The 19,722-nt window shown below is 33.9% G+C and overlaps 2 protein-coding genes across 10 annotated transcripts in view; one reads left to right on the top strand and one right to left on the bottom strand.

The window, feature by feature from the left end:
• Window positions 1-5,966, top strand: part of NRDC (nardilysin convertase) — a 28,796-nt gene extending 22,830 nt beyond the window's left edge. The window contains exons 25-31 of the mRNA XM_026665847.2: window positions 969-1,016; window positions 1,791-1,843; window positions 2,369-2,452; window positions 3,077-3,167; window positions 3,745-3,861; window positions 4,674-4,763; window positions 5,234-5,966. Of these exons, the coding sequence (XP_026521632.1) occupies window positions 969-1,016; window positions 1,791-1,843; window positions 2,369-2,452; window positions 3,077-3,167; window positions 3,745-3,861; window positions 4,674-4,763; window positions 5,234-5,428 (678 nt within the window). The 3' untranslated portion in view covers window positions 5,429-5,966. The remainder of the gene's footprint in view (window positions 1-968; window positions 1,017-1,790; window positions 1,844-2,368; window positions 2,453-3,076; window positions 3,168-3,744; window positions 3,862-4,673; window positions 4,764-5,233) is intronic.
• A 1,563-nt stretch (window positions 5,967-7,529) lies between these two features.
• Window positions 7,530-19,722, bottom strand: part of OSBPL9 (oxysterol binding protein like 9) — a 56,478-nt gene continuing 44,285 nt past the window's right edge. For all 9 annotated transcript variants that reach the window (XM_087960260.1, XM_087960261.1, XM_026665848.2 and 6 more), the window contains 15 exons: window positions 18,939-19,032; window positions 18,067-18,171; window positions 16,641-16,800; window positions 15,931-16,043; window positions 15,667-15,785; window positions 15,239-15,324; window positions 14,810-14,984; window positions 13,395-13,479; window positions 13,127-13,237; window positions 11,663-11,726; window positions 11,436-11,576; window positions 10,573-10,651; window positions 9,515-9,606; window positions 7,847-7,982; window positions 7,530-7,765 (listed from right to left, as the gene is read on the bottom strand). In XM_087960260.1, coding sequence (XP_087816386.1) covers window positions 7,691-7,765; window positions 7,847-7,982; window positions 9,515-9,606; window positions 10,573-10,651; window positions 11,436-11,576; window positions 11,663-11,726; window positions 13,127-13,237; window positions 13,395-13,479; window positions 14,810-14,984; window positions 15,239-15,324; window positions 15,667-15,785; window positions 15,931-16,043; window positions 16,641-16,800; window positions 18,067-18,171; window positions 18,939-19,032 — 1,635 coding nt within the window. In that variant the 3' untranslated portion in view covers window positions 7,530-7,690. The remainder of the gene's footprint in view (window positions 7,766-7,846; window positions 7,983-9,514; window positions 9,607-10,572; window positions 10,652-11,435; window positions 11,577-11,662; window positions 11,727-13,126; window positions 13,238-13,394; window positions 13,480-14,809; window positions 14,985-15,238; window positions 15,325-15,666; window positions 15,786-15,930; window positions 16,044-16,640; window positions 16,801-18,066; window positions 18,172-18,938; window positions 19,033-19,722) is intronic.

Here is a 19,722-nt window from a genome sequence, read left to right as displayed (position 1 = left end):
TTATAGGAGCTGGATTTGTGTTGTTTTTCTCTTTCTGCATTGAGATCCTTCTCCTCCTTCTCCCTTCCCATTTTCCCTACATTTTAGATGAATTCCTCTGGTGAGCAATGCCACGTCATTTATTTAATTTTGGCTTATCATTTTAAATAAAACCCAAATTATAATTTATTCAGTGTTGGCTTACAGCAATAAATATTTTCCTGTCTTGCGTGTAATAGAAATAACCTATCCTGGGCATCTTTAAATTTGTTTATTTTCAACCAATCATTTCCAATCATAAAAGTAGAGAAAAGTAGCCATAGAGAAAACTAGGCTGATTTTTTTTTTCCTGCAAAGCTCTTTTCCCTGATGGGAATATTCATAAATGAGGTTTTTCGCACCATCATCTGATGTGATATGTAGAGCAGAAAATACTGTGGTCTTTTGTTCAGTGGGTTGACATTCCACATGCACACACATATACACATCTTTTTTCATACAAAAGTTATGTATTCCTTACAAAGATTCAATAGCCATTTCAAAATCTTAACAGTTGGAAGAAATAACCACACAGTGAAATATCTGAAGTTTGGTATGGTACATATATTACTATTATTTCAAAATTGCTACAATATTTAGGGAAGTTGTAGTTTCAATCATACTAAACCTTTAACACACATTTTCAGTATTGCTAGTTTTGGAATATTTCAAGCAAGTCTTCAATTTACAATGCAACTAAAAGCTTTCAACGTTTTACCTCATCTTTTCTTTCTGCTGTGTTGGACTATGGTGCCCATCCCCTCTACTGCTTCCACACTACATGCTCTTTAATTAGGTTCAAATGACAGCTGGAAGGCCAGAGTAGCATTTTATTAATGATTTATTGAATACTGCCTCCATTCAGTCTCTTTTGAAAGGTTACTGTATTTGCAGGACAACATTGTAAAAGGGTGACTTTCTTCATTATTGCCTTTTTGTTTCTTTTTCAGTCAGGAGCCAGGAATTTAAGAGAATATTCTCTAATGGAATTGCTTGTGGTAAGATTGGATTACTTTGAAAAAAACAGAACTACATAAGTCTTGATGGTCAGCTCATATTAGTATCTGGTATACAATGTACATCATAGAAGATCATAGTTAGGAGTTCATGGTGAAATTGTAAGAAGGCTAATTATAAAAAAATATGGGAAGATACATAAGCAAAAGAATTAGTACAAATACTACAGGAGGTTCGGAAATTACCCTGTCTTGTGTTTTTGAAACCTCCATCTCCCACATAATGTTTAATGCACAATATATTTTCTGTAGTCTGTTTTGACTACATACACAGTAAAGCGCATGTATATAATTGTTTTGTATAGCAAAGCAAAATTTTGTAACTGACCCACTATATGCATAGTTCAACTGTTAACTGAGATTCTGAAACTATCATAGCAATATTAATGCATAGTTCAGATACTCGAGTGGAAAGACAACTGAGAAACCAAAAAGCAATCATCAGGCGTGGTGTTTTTTTTTCCAACGGTACAATTTGTAGGAAGACTTTTTACAGTCAGCTTTTTACAGGGGGAATCACTAATTTTTAAAAGTATTGCATTACCTTTCTTTCTTGTATCTGGGACACGCACAGACTTCTCTGCCCACAATATTCTATGTAGATTTAGCCTTTATTTATATCAGATATGGTTTAATCTCAGTAAGCCTGTTAAAGTGACATTTAGCTAATTAAAACATGTTTTAAATTGTTTCCTTATTAAAAAATATCTTAGACATATACCAGGTATATTGAATTGAAATACTATTGAATTTCAGATGTATATGGAAGAGCCTTGTTTTGACTTTCTTCGAACCAAGCAAACCTTAGGGTAAGGTTCTATTTACTGCCGTATTGGAAGAGAGAAAATCTGTATACAAAATTAATTATATTGAATTAGCCTATTTTCATTTATGCAAGGTGATAGTTGGCGTTTTGCTTTTCTTCAGTTCATCTACTAGTTTTCTTCTATTCCAGAAGGTTCCACTAAGCCCTCAAGAGTTGCAACCCCACAAAAGTATATATCATTTTTAATCATGAGTCTGCTCCCTGTAATCCTTTAGCTGAAAACATATTTGATCAATATTTGAGCATTAATTAATCTAGCAAAATTGTAAAAAAATACTTGACTTTCATTCTTTAGCAAAAATTGCTCCCTCAAAAAAAAACCCGCCTCCAATAATTGTTAAAACAGCTTGCAGTTCCTACACAAAATAATTTTCAGTTGACAGAAGTTCAAATACAGTGCCAAGAACTATTCTTAGCATATTACTATTTAAATAGAAATAGTTTGGTTGTCAGCTTTCTTGCAGTTTAAGAGCAAATTTGTTCAATTTCTCTCTCCTTTCATTTTTAGATATCATGTCTATGCAAGTTGTAGGAATACATCTGGGATCCTTGGATTCTCTGTTACTGTAGCCACACAGGCAACCAAATACAAGTGAGTAGGATATTTCAGAATTTCACTTTTTCTCTTAGCCCTATAAACTCAAAAGATTTTTAAGACTGATATTTTATGAAAAATATCCTCAGAGTAAGAAGCATTCTTTAACTTTTTTCCTGGATGTGTTCAGTTGCCTGAATTGTAAGATGGGCAGCAAATAAATGTGATTGTGCATATACATCTCACAGCCCAGGTGACTTACACACACACACACACACATATTTTCACCACTGTCACTTGCTATATATATATATATATGTGTGCGCTAAATAAATTGAAAAAGCAAAGTTAACCCACAAAACAGCACGACTTAACCTAATGTAATTTTTGGGTTGTTTGGGTGGTATAAATTACCATAAAGTGTCATTAGAACAGAGCCAATGACTTAAACTTAAATTTTAAAAAATGCTTTGAAATATTGCAATAAGATGTTAGCAAAAGACATCAGTGAGGTACATAATACCATTTTTTGTTTCCATTTGGCTTTCACTTGATTTTCCCTTCATGCAGTTGTAGTCAGTTTCACCTTGCTGTTTCTCAATACTTAATAGAAAATTCAAGAACATGGAATTGAATTAAATGCATATTAGACAGAATACATATTTGTGATTTATTTCTCAGTTCTGAAGTAGTGGATAAGAAGATAGAAGAATTTTTTTTGTGTTTTGAAGAAAAACTCAAAAATATGACTGAAGAGTCCTTCAAGACTCAGGTAATGGTTATTACCTCCTCTTTATTACTTTTCTAGAAATCTTTTCCAATAAATGATCAAATAGGTTTGGTTGTCCACCAAAAAAGTAAAATAGTTTTTTTCTGATGCTTGTTCAAAGTGTATGAAGTTCAGAATAGCATAAGGGCAGTACTGTAGTTATACTATCACAATCATAAGGGGCCCGAAGAAGTAATGGAAATTTATTATTCACCATTTAATTGTGTAGGAGAATTTTTTATCTGATTAATTCAAAAGGACTATTACCAACTATATATAGATCTAAAAGTAGAATCTGAACTCAGTTATGCTTAAACTGTAATTACAAAAGAATTAATGTACTAAGACTATCAGAAATCAGTTTCCCAAATTTTTGATACCTATTTTTGATGAAGATTAATACTTCCAGAGATGTAATAGAAATAAGACAATCTAGATAGTATAAATTGGTCTCATTGGATCACATATATTTAATTGGTAAAAGCTCAGAGCATTAAAACACTATCTTTCAAAATACTAGATGAATCTGTTGAGATGTTTTAATACTATTTTGAAAAAGTTGATGTCTTTTCTATACTAGGTCACAGCTCTCATTAAATTAAAAGAATGTGAAGATTCTCATCTTGGTGAAGAAGTGGATAGGAACTGGACAGAAGTAGTGACTCAGCAATATCTATTTGACAGACTAGTTCGGGAGGTAATTCTTAAAAATATTCCTGTGTGGGTCAGATTTAAAAAACCTTTGTATGGTCTTTCCATGTTTATTTCTAACACTAGCATAAGGAGGCAGTTAAGGAGCCATTTGGTCTAATGGATAGGGTACCAGCCTAGAAATTGGGAGACCATGAATTCAAGTCCTGCCTGAACCATGAAAACTGGCTGGGTGACTTTGGGCCAGTCACTCTTTTTCAGTCCATCTTACTTCACAGGGTTGTTGTGAGGAAAACAGGAGAAGGAAAGTGTGTTGTATACATTCGCTGCCTTGAGTTATTTATAAAAATAACAAAGGCAGAATACAAATAAGTTTAATTAAGTCAGGATTGAGAATTATATTCTTTGTATATACAGAGTCCTCAACTTACAATCACAATTGAGATCAGAACTTACACTGCTAAGTGACACAGTTAAGTGACTTTGTGTCAAATGTTACCACCTTTTTTGCCATGGTCTTTAAGCAAATCATGCAGTTGTTAAGCAAATCCAGGTTTCCAATTGACTTTTGCTTATTGGAATCTGGTTGGGAAGGTTGCAGGTGATGATCACGTGACCCTGGGGTGCTGTAACCATTGCAAATCCCTGTTGGTTGCCAAGCACCCAAATTTTGATCATATGACCATAGGGATGCAGCAACACTGAGCACCAGTTTTAAGTCACTTTTTTCAGCACCGTTGTAACTTTGGACAGTAACTAAACAAATGGTTGTAAGTTGAAGATTACCTGTATTGATGGCTTAATTTCTATATTATTTAAACATATGCTAATTTTTAAAAACTATTTATTCTGTTTTAGATTGATGCTCTAAAATCTCTTTCGCAGTCAGAATTAGTTGATTGGTTTCAAATGCACAGACACAAAGAAAGGAAAGTGCTCAGTGTACATGTAAGTATTTATGACAAATGTGTAAGTAGCTTATATAAAATTGGGTGAATATCAAGGCTTAGGTCTTAAAATATGATGGTGCCTTGAGATAGATGTAAAAATAACTCAAGACAGCCAATGTATCTAATTACTTCTACTGTTATATCTTGCCCATATATATAGGCAAGATACAAAATAGTAAAAAATAGAAATAATATAAAATATGCTATTGTACTTTATATTCATTTGAATATATATTTTTGCAGTATATCCTGGCTTTGAACACGGGACTAGAAAATTGGTCTTTCTGAAACATGATTCTCGTGTAGCTCTAGTTAATCAAATTCAAAATAAAACTTATCATTTTTAAATTTAAGCATTAATCTATTACTTACTCAGGCATAAAGTATTGTTTTAGCCCTTTCTGCAGCCATAGAAACTATTGCATCTATTGTAGAACTTATCTCCTATATTGTGTTTTGAAATTACAGGTGGTTGGATTTGGTGTACATGAAGGTGATGCAGAAGTTCCATCTCTTTCAAATGTGCACAGCCCTTCAAGCAATGAAATACCTCAGCTAACGTTCTTTGATCCTTCTTCTTTGACAGACATCACTTGCATTAAGAACATCAAAGTGTATACATCAGCTCTCAATGTTCTCCCATACCATAAGATATTAAAATAACTCATCTTGGGCTGCCATAATGTGTAGTACAAGTTAAATACTCTGGAGGTATGCTTTCCTTCTAAGACTCTAATTTACCAGGCTTTATGGAAAATAGTTGACTTCTTACAAACTAATGTACATATTCCAAGCGTGTCTTTTAACCAGCAAAGCATACATAAGAGTGAGCATTTTTTTTGAAAATATATATTACAATGGATGTATAGAAAGATAGACTTGTTCATAAAAGTAAATGGGTTCTCCATTGGCAATTATTATTCTGGGTGCTTTCTGCCTGGAATGCTGCTGCTTCTTCCATAACAGCTGTGGGTAAAAAAAGACTAAAGACTATCTCAGAAGTAAAATATTACCTGCTATCCAGAAAACGCTATTAGATTACTTAAAACTGAATGTGCCTATATTGCAACAATTTAGAGAAAAAATATTTCTGGCTTCAAATGAAAAAAGTATTAAGAATATACCTAGGAATCATCTTCATCAGATAGTTCAGGATGAGTGCTCTTAAAATAACGTGTGCAATAAATTATTGAAATCTTAAGTTCTTGGTTTTTTGTGAGATTGCTAAAGTAAAAAACATTTGAGGATCATATTAAATCAGTTATTTTTAAGGTGAGTTTGCTCCTTAAAGAAAAAGAAAAATTGAGATTAGGGTTTTTGTAATTCTACAAAAGCAAAACTGGAAAATAGTTGAACGTACCATTAGTTTCAAGAACTTAAAAAGTGGAAATAGGGTGAATACAAGCTGTTTCTCCTGTACTGCAGTCTTAGTCCTTTGCTTTTGGAACAAGAGGGGAAGACGGAGAAAAAATGGTAAATCAGGACATATTTAACGATTCTGAACATCCAAATCATATAGTGGTTATAGAATAATATTAAATATTCTGGGATGTTGCATACTATTATATAACTTTGAGTTGGTTTGTATAAACCAACTCAAATGTTAGACAACTTCTCTCTTGGCAGGCTTATGGCCCATGCTCTTAATCTACAGGAGAAACAAAGCAACATGTGGTTCTCCAACTATTTAAGTAATGCAACTTCAGATGTCACTGGCAGTAATGGTTAAGGCTTGGGTATGCAGGAAGTTTGGAAGCTGGACTTCAGTAACATCTAAAAGGCCAAATTACAATTGGAATGTTCTGGTTTTTTTTAAGGAAGTAAAACTCATCACCTATGCCTGGTTCTAATCAAAATAATGCAAGGATTAAGGCAGCCTTAATACAGAGTGTGAAAATTATCCATCAATTGTTAAGTTTATCTGAATTCTCTAGAAAACACACATTAACAGGAAAGAGCTTTTTTCACTATTTAATCAGAACGGCTCCTAGAATAGAATGGGCACTTTAATTGAAAGATCATTTTTTATTTTTAAACTTTTAACTAAACTAGGTTATCATGGGGCCAAGGAAAAGAAGAACAGACCAATAAAGTCAGACCACGGAGCTTAAAGCTATCACCAGTTTCTGAATAAAATAGCGCAGACCTCTGTGTGATCACTCATTAGTGTCTGGACACAAGTCCTTAAGAGAAAACAGATGTACTGTTTATAGTTGCAACAGATCACTTAAGTCTTCATTCTGCGTTATTCACGGTATAAATCAGTATATGATACGGGTAACTGAATTTTCCAAATTAATATCTCTGCTGAACAGGATCGACTTGTCCTGAACATCTTTATAGCAAGGTGTTTTAAACTGCAAATGATTTTGTCTACAATAAAACAATTCATACTTTTGAAAATCCATTTTATGAAGCATTATAGATGCATCTGCAAGAATCAAATGGTAATCTATAATAAAAATTCAAAGATTTTTTTGAGGGAAACAAATGCCAGATTTTTTTCTACCATTATTATTATTTGTTAAATGCGATCTTGAGTTCTCTAAACTGGCAAAAGAAGTCCTTGTATTAACATAGAAATTAACAAGTTCTAAGTAAATGAAGCCATGTGAATGCATGGTGTAAATGCCAGAATCCTATATATGAGACACATGCCTCTTTGCACCTTTTACAGCAATGCTTAGTATGTATGCCTAACTTGAGCCTTAGTTTTATTCTCCTAGAAGCACAGGAGATAAGACAGGAAATTACTGCTACACAGTCAGGGCTCTTCCTGTTTTAATTGTTCACTGCATGAGAAAGTCCAGTATCCCTGAGATAGGAACTGTAACTGAAGGAGACAGGCTCTCCAAAAGAAGAGTCCTTTCAACATTACAATTAGTACCACTAATTCAAGGCTTGAACTTCACAGGCCTGGCCTGCTTAATATTTACTGGCAGCAAGTCGCTTGAGTAGTGGCTCATCATAAACCCAGTATTCTCCATCTTCATGGAACAGCTGTAAAAGAAAAGTACTTATTAACAATTTCATAGGAGCAAAAGGATTTAACACAGGAATAATTTCTGAAGGTAAACCTACCTTTGTTTCCCATGGAATCTCTTTCTCTTTCCTGGCTTTGGCTTCAGCTCTTTGTCTTTCCTCGAGCCTATGCTTAGCTTCAGTGGCTGCCTCAATGTCTCTGATCTTTAAATTATAGGTTACATCCTTCCATAGGCTTAAAAAAAGATAGAAAAATATATAAATTGCAAAAAAAAAAATATCCCATAATTTTATTAATCTAGAAAGACATGTTTGGAGAGAATGAAATCATCACGTTTGTTCCCAAGCTCTACATAGGGTTAAGCCTGCTCAAATTGATTTGAAACTAGAAAATGTTACAATTGGTCCACTACTGTGGTTAGATCACTCTTGATCTGAATGAGGTCTGTTCACTACCATCGATATCCCTGGATCCATTTAGAATGGTATAAAGGGATGGATTTCTAAAACACCTGGTGGATATCCCAATAATTTGTCAGGCAATTTCATCAAATATCTGTTGGACCACTAAAATACAGAAAGTGCGATAAGATGGTCACCCTGGGTGACCATTCTCTGCTCACTAATCTGAGTTGCTCTCTATTTTACTGAGGAACTCCAGAAGATGAGATGGCAGAAAACAATCTGGAATGTTGATAGAGGAATCTTAGAAATGAACCTGACATAAGGGCTTTTGAGCCTTATATATACAATAGCGGTGGCAAAGAATTCTTAATCTTCCACCCTTATTGCAGTAATGGAGTGTACCTCTGTGATTTAGGGTGATTTATACCTTTTGGGGATGTGAGATTCAAAAAGAGCTTCCTGAGACCACTGTGAGGTGTTTGTGAAACACTTTGCTGATAAAATTGTTCAAATCCACCCAGATACCTGATTCTGTATCGTCTGAGAGGTAAGATAATAACGTGTGAAATAACCTGTGATTTTTCTTGGCTTATCAGTTCTGCAAAAGTGCGTGATCTGTGCACTATGAGCTCTTCTATCTGTGTATTAGTTTTATACTCAAGATGGAGGGTAAGGTAGTACAGGTAGTCTTTGACTTACAGCCACATTTGGAACCAGAATTTATGTTGCTAAGCAAGATGGTTGTTAAAACGAGTTGCACATGATTTTACTTCTTTGCCATGTCGGTTAAGTGGTCAACTCCAGCTTCTTAGTTGGGCTGCTTAGTTGGAAGCCGGCTGGGAAGGTTGCAAATGGTGATGACATGACCTCAGGATGCTGTAAATACATGCCGGTTACCAAGTACCCAAATTTTGTCATGTGACCATGGGGATGCTGCAACTGTCATAAGCATGAAGACCAGTCAAATCACTTTTTTTGATGCCATGTAATTCTCAACAATCATTAAACAAATGATTGTAAGTTGAGGAATACCTGTAATGCCTTATTCAGAATGTGGGTCATGTTAAAAGAGGTAGAAAGGCAGATTTACATAATTTACATAATTTTTGCCCAAACTGTATTGTTATAATTGAACAACACATTTCAATTTTCTTGTAAGTTTTCACATATGCATTTGAACCATTGATAATCCATTTGAAATAGGCAGCGTACAAAATATTGCAACAAAAAAATACCATATCTTATCCCACGTTCATTAACATTACTTCTATTTAGTTCAAGTAAATTACTACTTGAGTTTGAGAATATTTTTTGAAGCTGTTATTGTAGCAAAACAAGAAAGTACTGTATATTAACACTGACCAGCGGGATTCATACTCTTCTTGATCTTCCAGTTTTCTTACTTTCTTCTTAATGATAGGCATTTTCTTGGTATCTATAAAGACTACATTCTCCTAAAGAAAGAAAATCTCTGTTAGGTTTTTATTCAACTTAAATCCATTTTTCATTAGGGCATTTATCAGTATTTCTCATATCTATATTTCTTTATATATAGACAAACAACGCAATCCAGTATCTGCTTCCAGTAATGCAACTGATTTCATAAAAATTATGTTAACCATAGAACATGTATCTACCAGTTATCTTGAAAATGGCTTAATCTTGCATTCAGTTATATAGCTAGTCCTTGGTTACCAAGCGCTTGTTCAGTGACTGTTTAAAGTTGTATTGTGCTGAACAAGTGGTACAAGCAATTATTGAAGTTCTGGCTGTCCTACCAGCCCTGTGGTCACAATTGTGATCCAGGCACTTGCGCTTAGCAACATTTGCAGCATTCCACAGTCACATGATTGCTATTCCCTGCCTGCTTCCCACAAGCAAAATCAATGGGGGAGCTGGAAGGTTGCAAGATGCTCCTGTAACTCACACTGTTGCAGCTTCCCTGCCCCCACCCCAAGTAGCTTGGCTATAAAGGGATGTCATACTCCATAGCGTTTGTGCACATCTGCAGCAGCCACCTGTGACATGGGTTCATTCACAGCAACCATTCCCAGCACTGCTGCAGCTAATCCCACCTCCCCCCGCAACTGCTGGCCTGCTTGCAAGCCATGTGAGGCTTCCTCATTGACTTTGCTTGTTGGAACCCAGGAGGAGATCTGTGATCCTCACTTAAGGACAGCATCATGGGATTGCCATCGCTAAGTAATGTAGTCATATGACATTACGTATTATGACCTTACTGCCTAATGATGGAAATTCTGGTCCTAATAACTCTCATTAAGCAATGACCTGTACAGTTTTTGGAGCAGAATGATGAATTGGCATATTAAATGAATGACATTCTTGGAATGAATCAAACTTTTTCATATGGAATTTTAATCTATGAATTAACCAAACATTCAAAAATCAAGATACTTTACCCCTGTTGCATATTTTGCATACATGGTACCGTTCCATTCTCCTTCAACTGAGCAGATGGATTTTTTATCATTAGGTGAACTAGAAAAGAGAAGAATTAAAATCAGGGGCCACTCTCTTGTCAATTTAGTTCAATGCTTAGCTCAGCATGGCACATCAGAACTTCTTCAAGCTTGATTCCTATTGATATTAGTGACATAACCCTATAATTTTCTGGGTTATTTTTTCAGTGTCCCTATTTATCCTACAGTAGTAGTACTGCCTAATATTTTCTCATTCCAATATTAACCACTCCAGCCCTACTAAGTGTCCAAGGTCAGAAAAGGTTTGGTTAGGTACTACTACCTGCTGAGGGCATCTGTCAAAATCCTTAAAACTGCTTTCCCTAAACTGGTCCCCTGCAGTTGACTGAATGTAATTATTTCCAATTAATATGACTGTACTGTACGGTACAACACAGTAAAACCGTGAAACTCTGTCTCACTTACTTTGACCATGTCATGTGGAGGAATTCACTGGAGAAAATAATTATGTTTGAAAGAGTTAGCAGTAAAAGGAAACCAGACCCTAAAAGAACACAGTGGCTGGACACTGTCGAAGCTGACACAAGACAGAGCATACAAAAACTGTGCAAGACTGAAAGGTGTGGAGAGTCTGCCCATAGAATCATCAAGGATCGGAATTGATTGAATGGATGACATCATCATCATGGCTGTACTAACACATTATGAGGGCACCAGGTTAGGGAATATTAAAAGTATTCTCCAGCAATTCGGTTATATTTTTTATATCAGAACTTTGAAACGAGTGTGATTTTTAAAATCCATCCTTATACATACATATATATATATATATATATACTTACAATATTTCTGCTGTTACTTTGTGCTTCTTCCCCCCATAGAAAGGTTTTGTGTGGAATATTATGTTAGCATTATAGCCTGTTTTAGAACAGCTAATGTTGCACTCTCCTCCCAGCTCTATCCATGGCACTGTGAGAATAGATCTGTCAAAAAAAATTCAGATTTTTCAACAGCTAGGAAGATAAACAATTTATCACTTATAAAATCACTAAAAACTAGAATTACTTGCCTTGCATAGCCATTGGGGAAGGTTAAAATGTAATGTTCATCATAATCTAAGCATGATACACACCCTGTAAAAAACAACAGTATGGGATCATACCAATTTTTTATAGAGAGAAAGGAAAACAACAAGGATTAAAATAAGGTGAACAAAAATAACCTGTCAGGTTATATTTCTGCAGACCAGTCATTCCCCTACCCCATTACCAAAAGCAGAATGGCTATATTTAGCTCTGGAAAGAGATGTTCTTATTTTACTTGCACACAATCTAAGCCTCTCACCCCCAAGCAAAAAAAATGTATCCTTGCCTTTTCCAATAATGATGACCCTCATGCCTCCCCCCCCCCCCAAAAAAATAATAGGCCATTAAAACAAGGAGCAGCCAAGGTTGCCATCCCTGGACTAGAACAATAACCGAACAAATCGCTACTTTGGAAATCCTAGCTGAAAGTGATTTTTAACAGCAAAATCAGAATTAGAAAAAAGTTAACTTATGATTTTATTGCTTTTTATATTTGTGAGGACCCATAGTATTTTTCTTCAAAATGAAGTCCTTTAACTTAAATATCCCTGCTAAAATTGCATCTGCAAAGCATTTCAATAAAGGCCAACAAAATCAGGTTAATAAAAACCAAGTTTGCGATAACTATCAATTATTTTTTAGGACTATCATCATCAAAGCTTTTCTTGTGGTAATACCTGGATGTTCTACAATTAATTATTATGTCTGATTAAAAATCTTCAGCAGAATTTTAAGCAAGCAGGGAATGAGCAATATGCTGGTACATACTACTTTGATGGCTCCTAGTGGCTTATACTTGATTAAATAAGTGAGAAACCTCTTATTCTGAGAGAAAACATAAACTGAAAATGGACAGAACTGACCACAGACAACTAACTGCATCTGTTAGTAGTCAATGATAATAAGCAAAGCAATGTGAATTCTGGTTTATCCTTTTATAGGAACCACTGCAAGAGAATACTGGTTTGCTCTCAGTTAATGTCAGTTAAGCAGTGTCAGTAGGTCTCATTGCTCTTTAAGACCAAATTCGATAAGAATCAACTATGACAATCTAATATGTGACAGAAATTTATAGGTCTCCAGATGCTACTGGACTACAACTCCCATCACTCTCATCACTGTGTCAAGACTGGTTAGAGTTGATTACAATTATCTGTAAAGGAAAAACCAGATATTGCTTATCCCTGGGTTGGATTACACAACCTACATTTTCTTGCATTAGCACAGAAAGACAGAAAATAGCAACAAATTACAATCTATGTAAGTCACAAAAATTCCTGTACCAAACACCGAAAAGCTCAGAATTAGTAGTTTAAAAGTATTGTTACCAGCAGTCAGAGGCTATCTCTATTAGGAAAAAAGAAATACATACATGTTTTGTCAAAAATGTTTTATAATTATAGAATTAAAACTCAGGATTAAGTAAAATTCAGATATGATAGACATACCCTGGCCTATATTATGAACACCTATAGACATTCCCAAGAACTTTGATTTGGTCCAGATGTGAGCATTGAACTGAATTCTCTTCCTGGAACATTCTGCATAAAATGCTGAAACTTAAAAGGACAAATAAATATGGTAAGCTATAGTGCAGGAACTAAGCAGAAAACACATATTTGTTTTCCCAGTAAGAAATCTGGAGAAAAAATGGCTGAAGTTTCAAAATGTAAACAGCAACAGTTTTTACAATAACTTACAAACAAAATAACTTACTTGGAGGGTGGTGAGAAACTTGTTCTGCTACAAATGTCACATTATTTGGGGAAACCCATGGAACAGGTCCATCTGCAATTGTCTCCTGCAAAATAGATTCCAAACTATGCATGATACAAATTTCTTTTTGTACACATGACATATTTACAAATATTCTAGATCTGAAGTTAAACAATAGAAAAAAATAAATGTATTTCAGTAACTGAGTTCCTTAAAAAGTCTGCCATGTATCTAACAATTTCCCTTAAAGAAGAACTGAAAAGCGGCTTAAATGTAATAGTTGTCCTTCAATAGTTGTCCTTCAAAGTAGAAATGCTACACTTCAGTGTGCTTTATAAATACATACAATATGTATTTTGCATGTTTAAAAATACATGTAAAATGAAGATTTTGAGCACTTAAGACTTTAAAATTATTGTCTCCTATCCCTCTGTCCTAATGTGAAAATAGTGAGATCACAGAATATTTATTAGGAAAATAGGAATTAAATAACTGGAATAGAGCAATATTGACATGTATAATATTAAAAAACCCTAATTCATAAATTACATGATCTTTAGAGTCTGAACCTCTAAATGTATACGGAATCTTCTTTATTGGAAAATACTGATTTTGTGCAGTATTCTTATAATCTCTTCAGGAAATTAATAAAATAGATTTATTGATATTTTAAAAAAGTAAACATGTAGTCCTCAAACTTACATCCACAATAGAGTCCAAAATTTCTGTTGCTAGGTGAAACAGTTAAGTGGGTTTTGCCCCATTTTATGACCTTTCTTGCCACAGTTGTTAAGTGAATCACTGCAGTAGTTAAGTTAGTAAGTGAATGAATCTGGCTTCATTGACTTTGCTTGTCAGAAAGTTGAAAAAGGTGATCAGGTGACCCTGGAACACTGCAACCATCATAAATTTGAACTAGCTGTCAATCCAAATTTTGATAATATGACCATGGGGATGCTGCAATATTTGTAAGTGTGAAAAGTGGTCATTTTTCAGTGCTGTTGTAAATTTGAATTGTCACTAAACAAATAGTTGTAAGTTGAGGACTATCTGTACTTCAAATATGAGAAAGTGTACTACCTTCATTTTATGTAGACAGTATATAATAAAACTTTAATAGTAGGAAAAGCTCCTGTCCAGGGTTTGTTTTCTTTCTAATGCTCTATCCTTCTAGAGCGGTGACTGAAAAAAAGTTGTATTTAGTGTGGGAATTGTGTTTATAAAATACAATTCACAGGACACATTCTATAATAATGTATCATTTAATTGCCAAGTGGTTCTTCTCACCATGGCTATGAGCTACCTTTGGCGATTTGTTTTCTGGCAGCTATATTGTTCAAATACAATACAAAAAATTCTACTTTCCTTGGCTTCTGGTTGAAAGTGTCATGCAGATATGTAGCTATTTTACTAACCATATTTTCTTCTTGTTCAGCACTTGGCAATATCCAATGGCATCGGAAGATTTCTCCCAAGATGGGATTGTAAGGCTTTTTTGCAACAGATCCTTTCCTTCCTGCATGGAAAGCTGAGAGGTACCATTTTACCACTTGAATCATACGATCTTTTGGATCCTTGTAGTCACTAATACTAAAGAAAACACAAAAAATGATTTTACTTTAAAACTAAATATAAATATTTCCTCAAGATTTTTAATTTCAAATGGAAAAATGTTTCTATGGTTACCAGAAAGGCAAATTACTTTATATATTTATACAAGATATATTTATATAAAAATGCAGCCAATGAAATAGACATGAGTAAGTTTGTATGCAGCACAAAGTATTATCAAACTTGCATGTGGTAATAAGGGGAAAAACAGTATATGATCAAAAATTTAATACCTCACAAATAAATCAGGATGTGCAAAGAAGTCTGCATACATTTCTAAGAGTGACCTTCTTTCCAGAATAAAAGTTGGAAGAACCACCTGAAGAAAGACAAAACTTAGCAAGTTCAAATTCCAAAATCAGACTAAGGTAATTTCAATTAAAGTGATGCATTAAGTTTTAAGGAACATTACTAGGTATGACTGCCTTGTAGACAACCTGTGTTTAATTAGCATTTGCTCAAACCAAATAAAATATTTTATTTATGGCCTCAAACCAATAAAACACAATTTAAAATATAGAAAAACCAATTATGAACTGATTTCATAATTTTCAGTTCTACCAAGGTGCTGGTAAACTTTTATTTCACCTCCTAGAGATTCATATGCTTCATATTTTAACTTTTTTTCTGAGTGGTAGTTTTCAAGAATTCAGAGTCTCACCTTTGTTAGGTCCATTCCTAACCTAACTTGTGATAAAAGGTGCATGATAACACTTTTGTGTTCTTCCACTGACTCCCCTTCAACATCATCATCTCTTTCATCATGAGGATCAAAAAGATCTGGAAAAAATAAATTCATCCCTGTAATTTCTTGGCCATATTTTAAAAATAAAATTTCTTTAAATTACTTTAAAAATCTGTATCAACATGCTGGAACTGATACTGAAGTTATTAAAAGCCTAAATAATTTGTGAATTTCTCTTACCAGCATCATTTGTCCCATTAGACACTGAAGAGTTGAGGGACTCTGCTGTATCTGGGCGTTTCATGCTACTCCCAGTGTTGCTACGTGTTAGAATTGTTCCAGATCCTGAGGGGCTATGGAAAAATACAAAATTCTTATAGCTGAATTTAGAACATAATTAGAAACATAATCAAATTTGGAAGAACTTTCATACTATGTATATACCTGGAAAAAAAGTTTAAATATATGCCAACTTAAATATGTAGAGTAAATATACCATTTAGGGAACAGACAAAATAAAAAGTTTATATTTGTATAGCAAATTCGAACAATCACAGAATTTGTATCCAAAAAATTAAGCCTTCTTATAAAAGACTATCCCACTACATCTGTAGACATATTAAATTGTTTAGAACTGGGAATACCCACCACACACTCTAAAGATATATCAGTTCATGGATAAAAAGCCAATCTTGAAAATGCAAAGAGAGAGATTGATCAAATGCTTCCCATGAGTTAATTTCTACAATAATGTTGCTTCACAGTATGAATTTGCATAAGCAAGGGACAATTTCAGAGCCAAAATTGTTTATGTGTACACACAGAGACTGTATAAAAGTTAGCTATTCACAATACATTATGGAAAAGATTCAGGGGCTGATATACAGTATGTGTAATTTTGCAAATTCTTAAAGAGGAAATAATTGTCTGCATACTTTTTTATCACTTACTCCAAACATCTCTTTGGGGACGAACTAGTCTGATAGAATTCATCAGCATCGTAAAATTCATCTTCACTGCTAGAATAAGAAAAATCTGGAACTGTATTTGGAGAAAGATTGACGTGGCTCGGAGAAGTTAAACTGCTGCTGGGTGCCGACTGTCCACTTCCTGTAAAGATTATGCATGCAAATAAATTACCAAGTGTTTGTGGTATTTAAAACATTATTTTTTACTTTGACTCAAGTTAAGCTAATACTGAATTTAAATTTGATCATCAAAATAGAATAATAAAAATAAATAAAAATCAGGGAGCTGCAAAGATTGCTTAATAGATAAACATATGCAATTTTTTGTTTCCCCCCTTCGCCTATTAAGAATGTATTCTGAACATGTAACAGAATAAATCAAATATACTAGTATACAGTTGATACAAATACTTAAACAAATAAACCAACACAAACAATACAGAGATACAGTAACTAACATCTCTCCTTTACAAATCTATTTACTTAAATAAATGGTTAAAAAGCTAACATATTTATTCCTATAAATGCTTATGGATCCCATAAACAATATAAAAGAACGCAAATTAAGATGGGATAGAAAGGAATATTCTAAAATGCTAAAAGGGATAGCAGATAAGAGTCTCACCAATCTGTTTTCTAGTGAACACTTGTTTTTTGCAACTGGCTGTCATGTGTACACAGTTCATTTGTGAGTATGCAAATCTTGCCTAACAACTGTTTTGTAAGAACAGCAGTTATTTACTGTCGAAATTCCAAATGCACTCTCAAAACTGAAATTATCTAAGATACTAGTATTGTTTCTTGCCTATCTGCTTGGCTGAATGCTAAACATTTGCCTTAGTGAACAAGTTTTACTACGCTACAAGAAGTGTGCAGTTTACTTTAAAAATTAAGTTGCTCTCATCTGTAAAAATTTGGAATGGCTGATAGAACCATATTATGTTAGCATGTAGTTCAGAATTGTATCCAGTCATTACTGAGACAAATAGCAAAGTATTGCTATTAATTATTTAAATTGTATATAACTCAGATTCAAATTTCATATTTTTCCATTATAATTATCCACACTATAAAAGGATCTTCAATGTTCTTCCTCTAAACCCATACACTAAATTAGATGAAGAGGGTAGTTATTAGATAGATAGCTATTTATTTATTTTATATCCTGCCACAATCAAACAACTCTCATTTGGAGCAGTAGCATTGTAGGTATTTAATACCATCTCCAAAGAGAACTGAGGATATTTTAAGCAAGGCAGGATCATCATTCTTTACTATGAATAACACTAAAGGAATTAATAAAAACACGTTTCATTAGCAAAGCTATTCTTGTACTCTTCATAAACAAAGTTCCTATGAAGCTAAAGTTCCATATTTAATAAGGCAAGAGAAGACTGTTGGGCTATACCTGTACTATTTGGTGTTGGAGTCTGATTATTTCCAAGTAATGCTACCACAGGTCCAACAGGCAAGGATGATGGTCGCTGTTCTGATTTGCAAAGTTGAGCTGGTTCTGAAAGCATTAAACAAATTATTTTTAATCTTTACTTCTACTCACTCTCCTTGAGGCTTATTTAGTCCTTTTAATTCACCACCATTCCCTTTTTATTTTTCTCAATACTACTCTGCATTTTAGCTAATAAAAGAGAATATTTGTAGCTCAGGGCTGAAAAGAGAGGCCCTTGGTACTCTCTGAGCTTGGTTGTTTTCTTGAAGGTTAGGGTTAAGGTTAAGGTTAGGGTTAGAGTTAGGTAACATCATTAGTGATAGTAAGGATTGAGGTTTGCTCTCAGTTTATATTCCAGTGGCTTGCCCTCTCAGTGTTGGTGGGGGTGGTCTTTCAGATTCTTTGGTTGGGCTGTTTACTGTTGGCCTGTTTGGCAGTTCCCTGATTGGTAAACAACAATAAGGTAAACAATATCCCAATCAAGGAACTAAAGTCTTACTGTAACATATTTTCTTCAAAATGGCAGGAACAACTGGGAAAATTGGAAAAATATTGTTCACTCTACTATATTGTCCCCCTATATGGATAGAACGTTTATGGACCACTTGAAAATGTGAACAATTGTAGGACATTCCAATTTTAATTTACAATGGATTAGCAATTTTATATGTCACAAATCATTTTTTTTTTCTGCATTCTGTAAAAATAAATTGAAAGAGATGAAAATATTTTTAAAGCATTATATATATATATATATATACATACATACACATATACATATACATATACATACATACATACACAAGAGAAGGTTTTTTAAAAAGATACCATACCTGGAGGTAAGACAGTTTGCGTAGGCATTGTGCTATTCACTGAAGATTCCAAGAGACTAGGTGGATATATTGCATCAACAGGATTAATAGTGCTCTGTGATATAAAAAACAAGGTCAATTCTTTTTGAGAACCGCAATAAAATATGATTTGTGCAGGAAGTCAGTCCTGAGAGAAAAACAAAACTAAATGCTTTTATGACATTAGTGGTCTACAAAAATAATGATTATAGTCCATTAAAGTTAATTTAGTTGCTTTAATATCATAAGGCCAAGGATTCCCACTTTAAAATTTAATTTGCTGATGTGATGGCAACACTAAAAAAGTACAAGTCATTCAGGGATATAGTTTTATACTCTGCTTATGCAACCCAACAATATTATCAATCAAGATGCTGAAACAATTTGTCAAGCATCTTGAATAAAACTAGGAAGCATATACCATCACTGAGCATTTCAATCTGATTATGAAAGTTCATATAGATGAAATGAAAAGAAAAAATGGTGCTTGATCTTGTTCTACACTGCATTATTCTGTGGTAAAGCATAACTCCTCACCACTCTCCTTTTCTGACTTTTTTTGATTAAAATTATCAAACAAAATAATTCTCTAAAGCTTCCTTATGGCCAAAGTTTGATGCAGGAATTGAAACCTTTTTATTAAAATCAGGTAATAAACATATGATGTCAAGTCCTGATGCTCTAAAGAAAAAAAGGTCAACAAAGTTTCCACCTACAGTAGTTAAACAACTACTATATGAAATTCTTGCACTAGAAAACAGGATAA

The sequence above is a fragment of the Notechis scutatus genome, chromosome 3 (assembly GCF_049901735.1).
Source record: "Notechis scutatus isolate UNSWTSFEM ecotype Mainland chromosome 3, rNotScu1.2, whole genome shotgun sequence".
NCBI classification, from domain to species: Eukaryota; Metazoa; Chordata; class Lepidosauria; order Squamata; family Elapidae; genus Notechis; species Notechis scutatus.
This window is presented reverse-complemented; position numbering and strand designations above follow the sequence as displayed.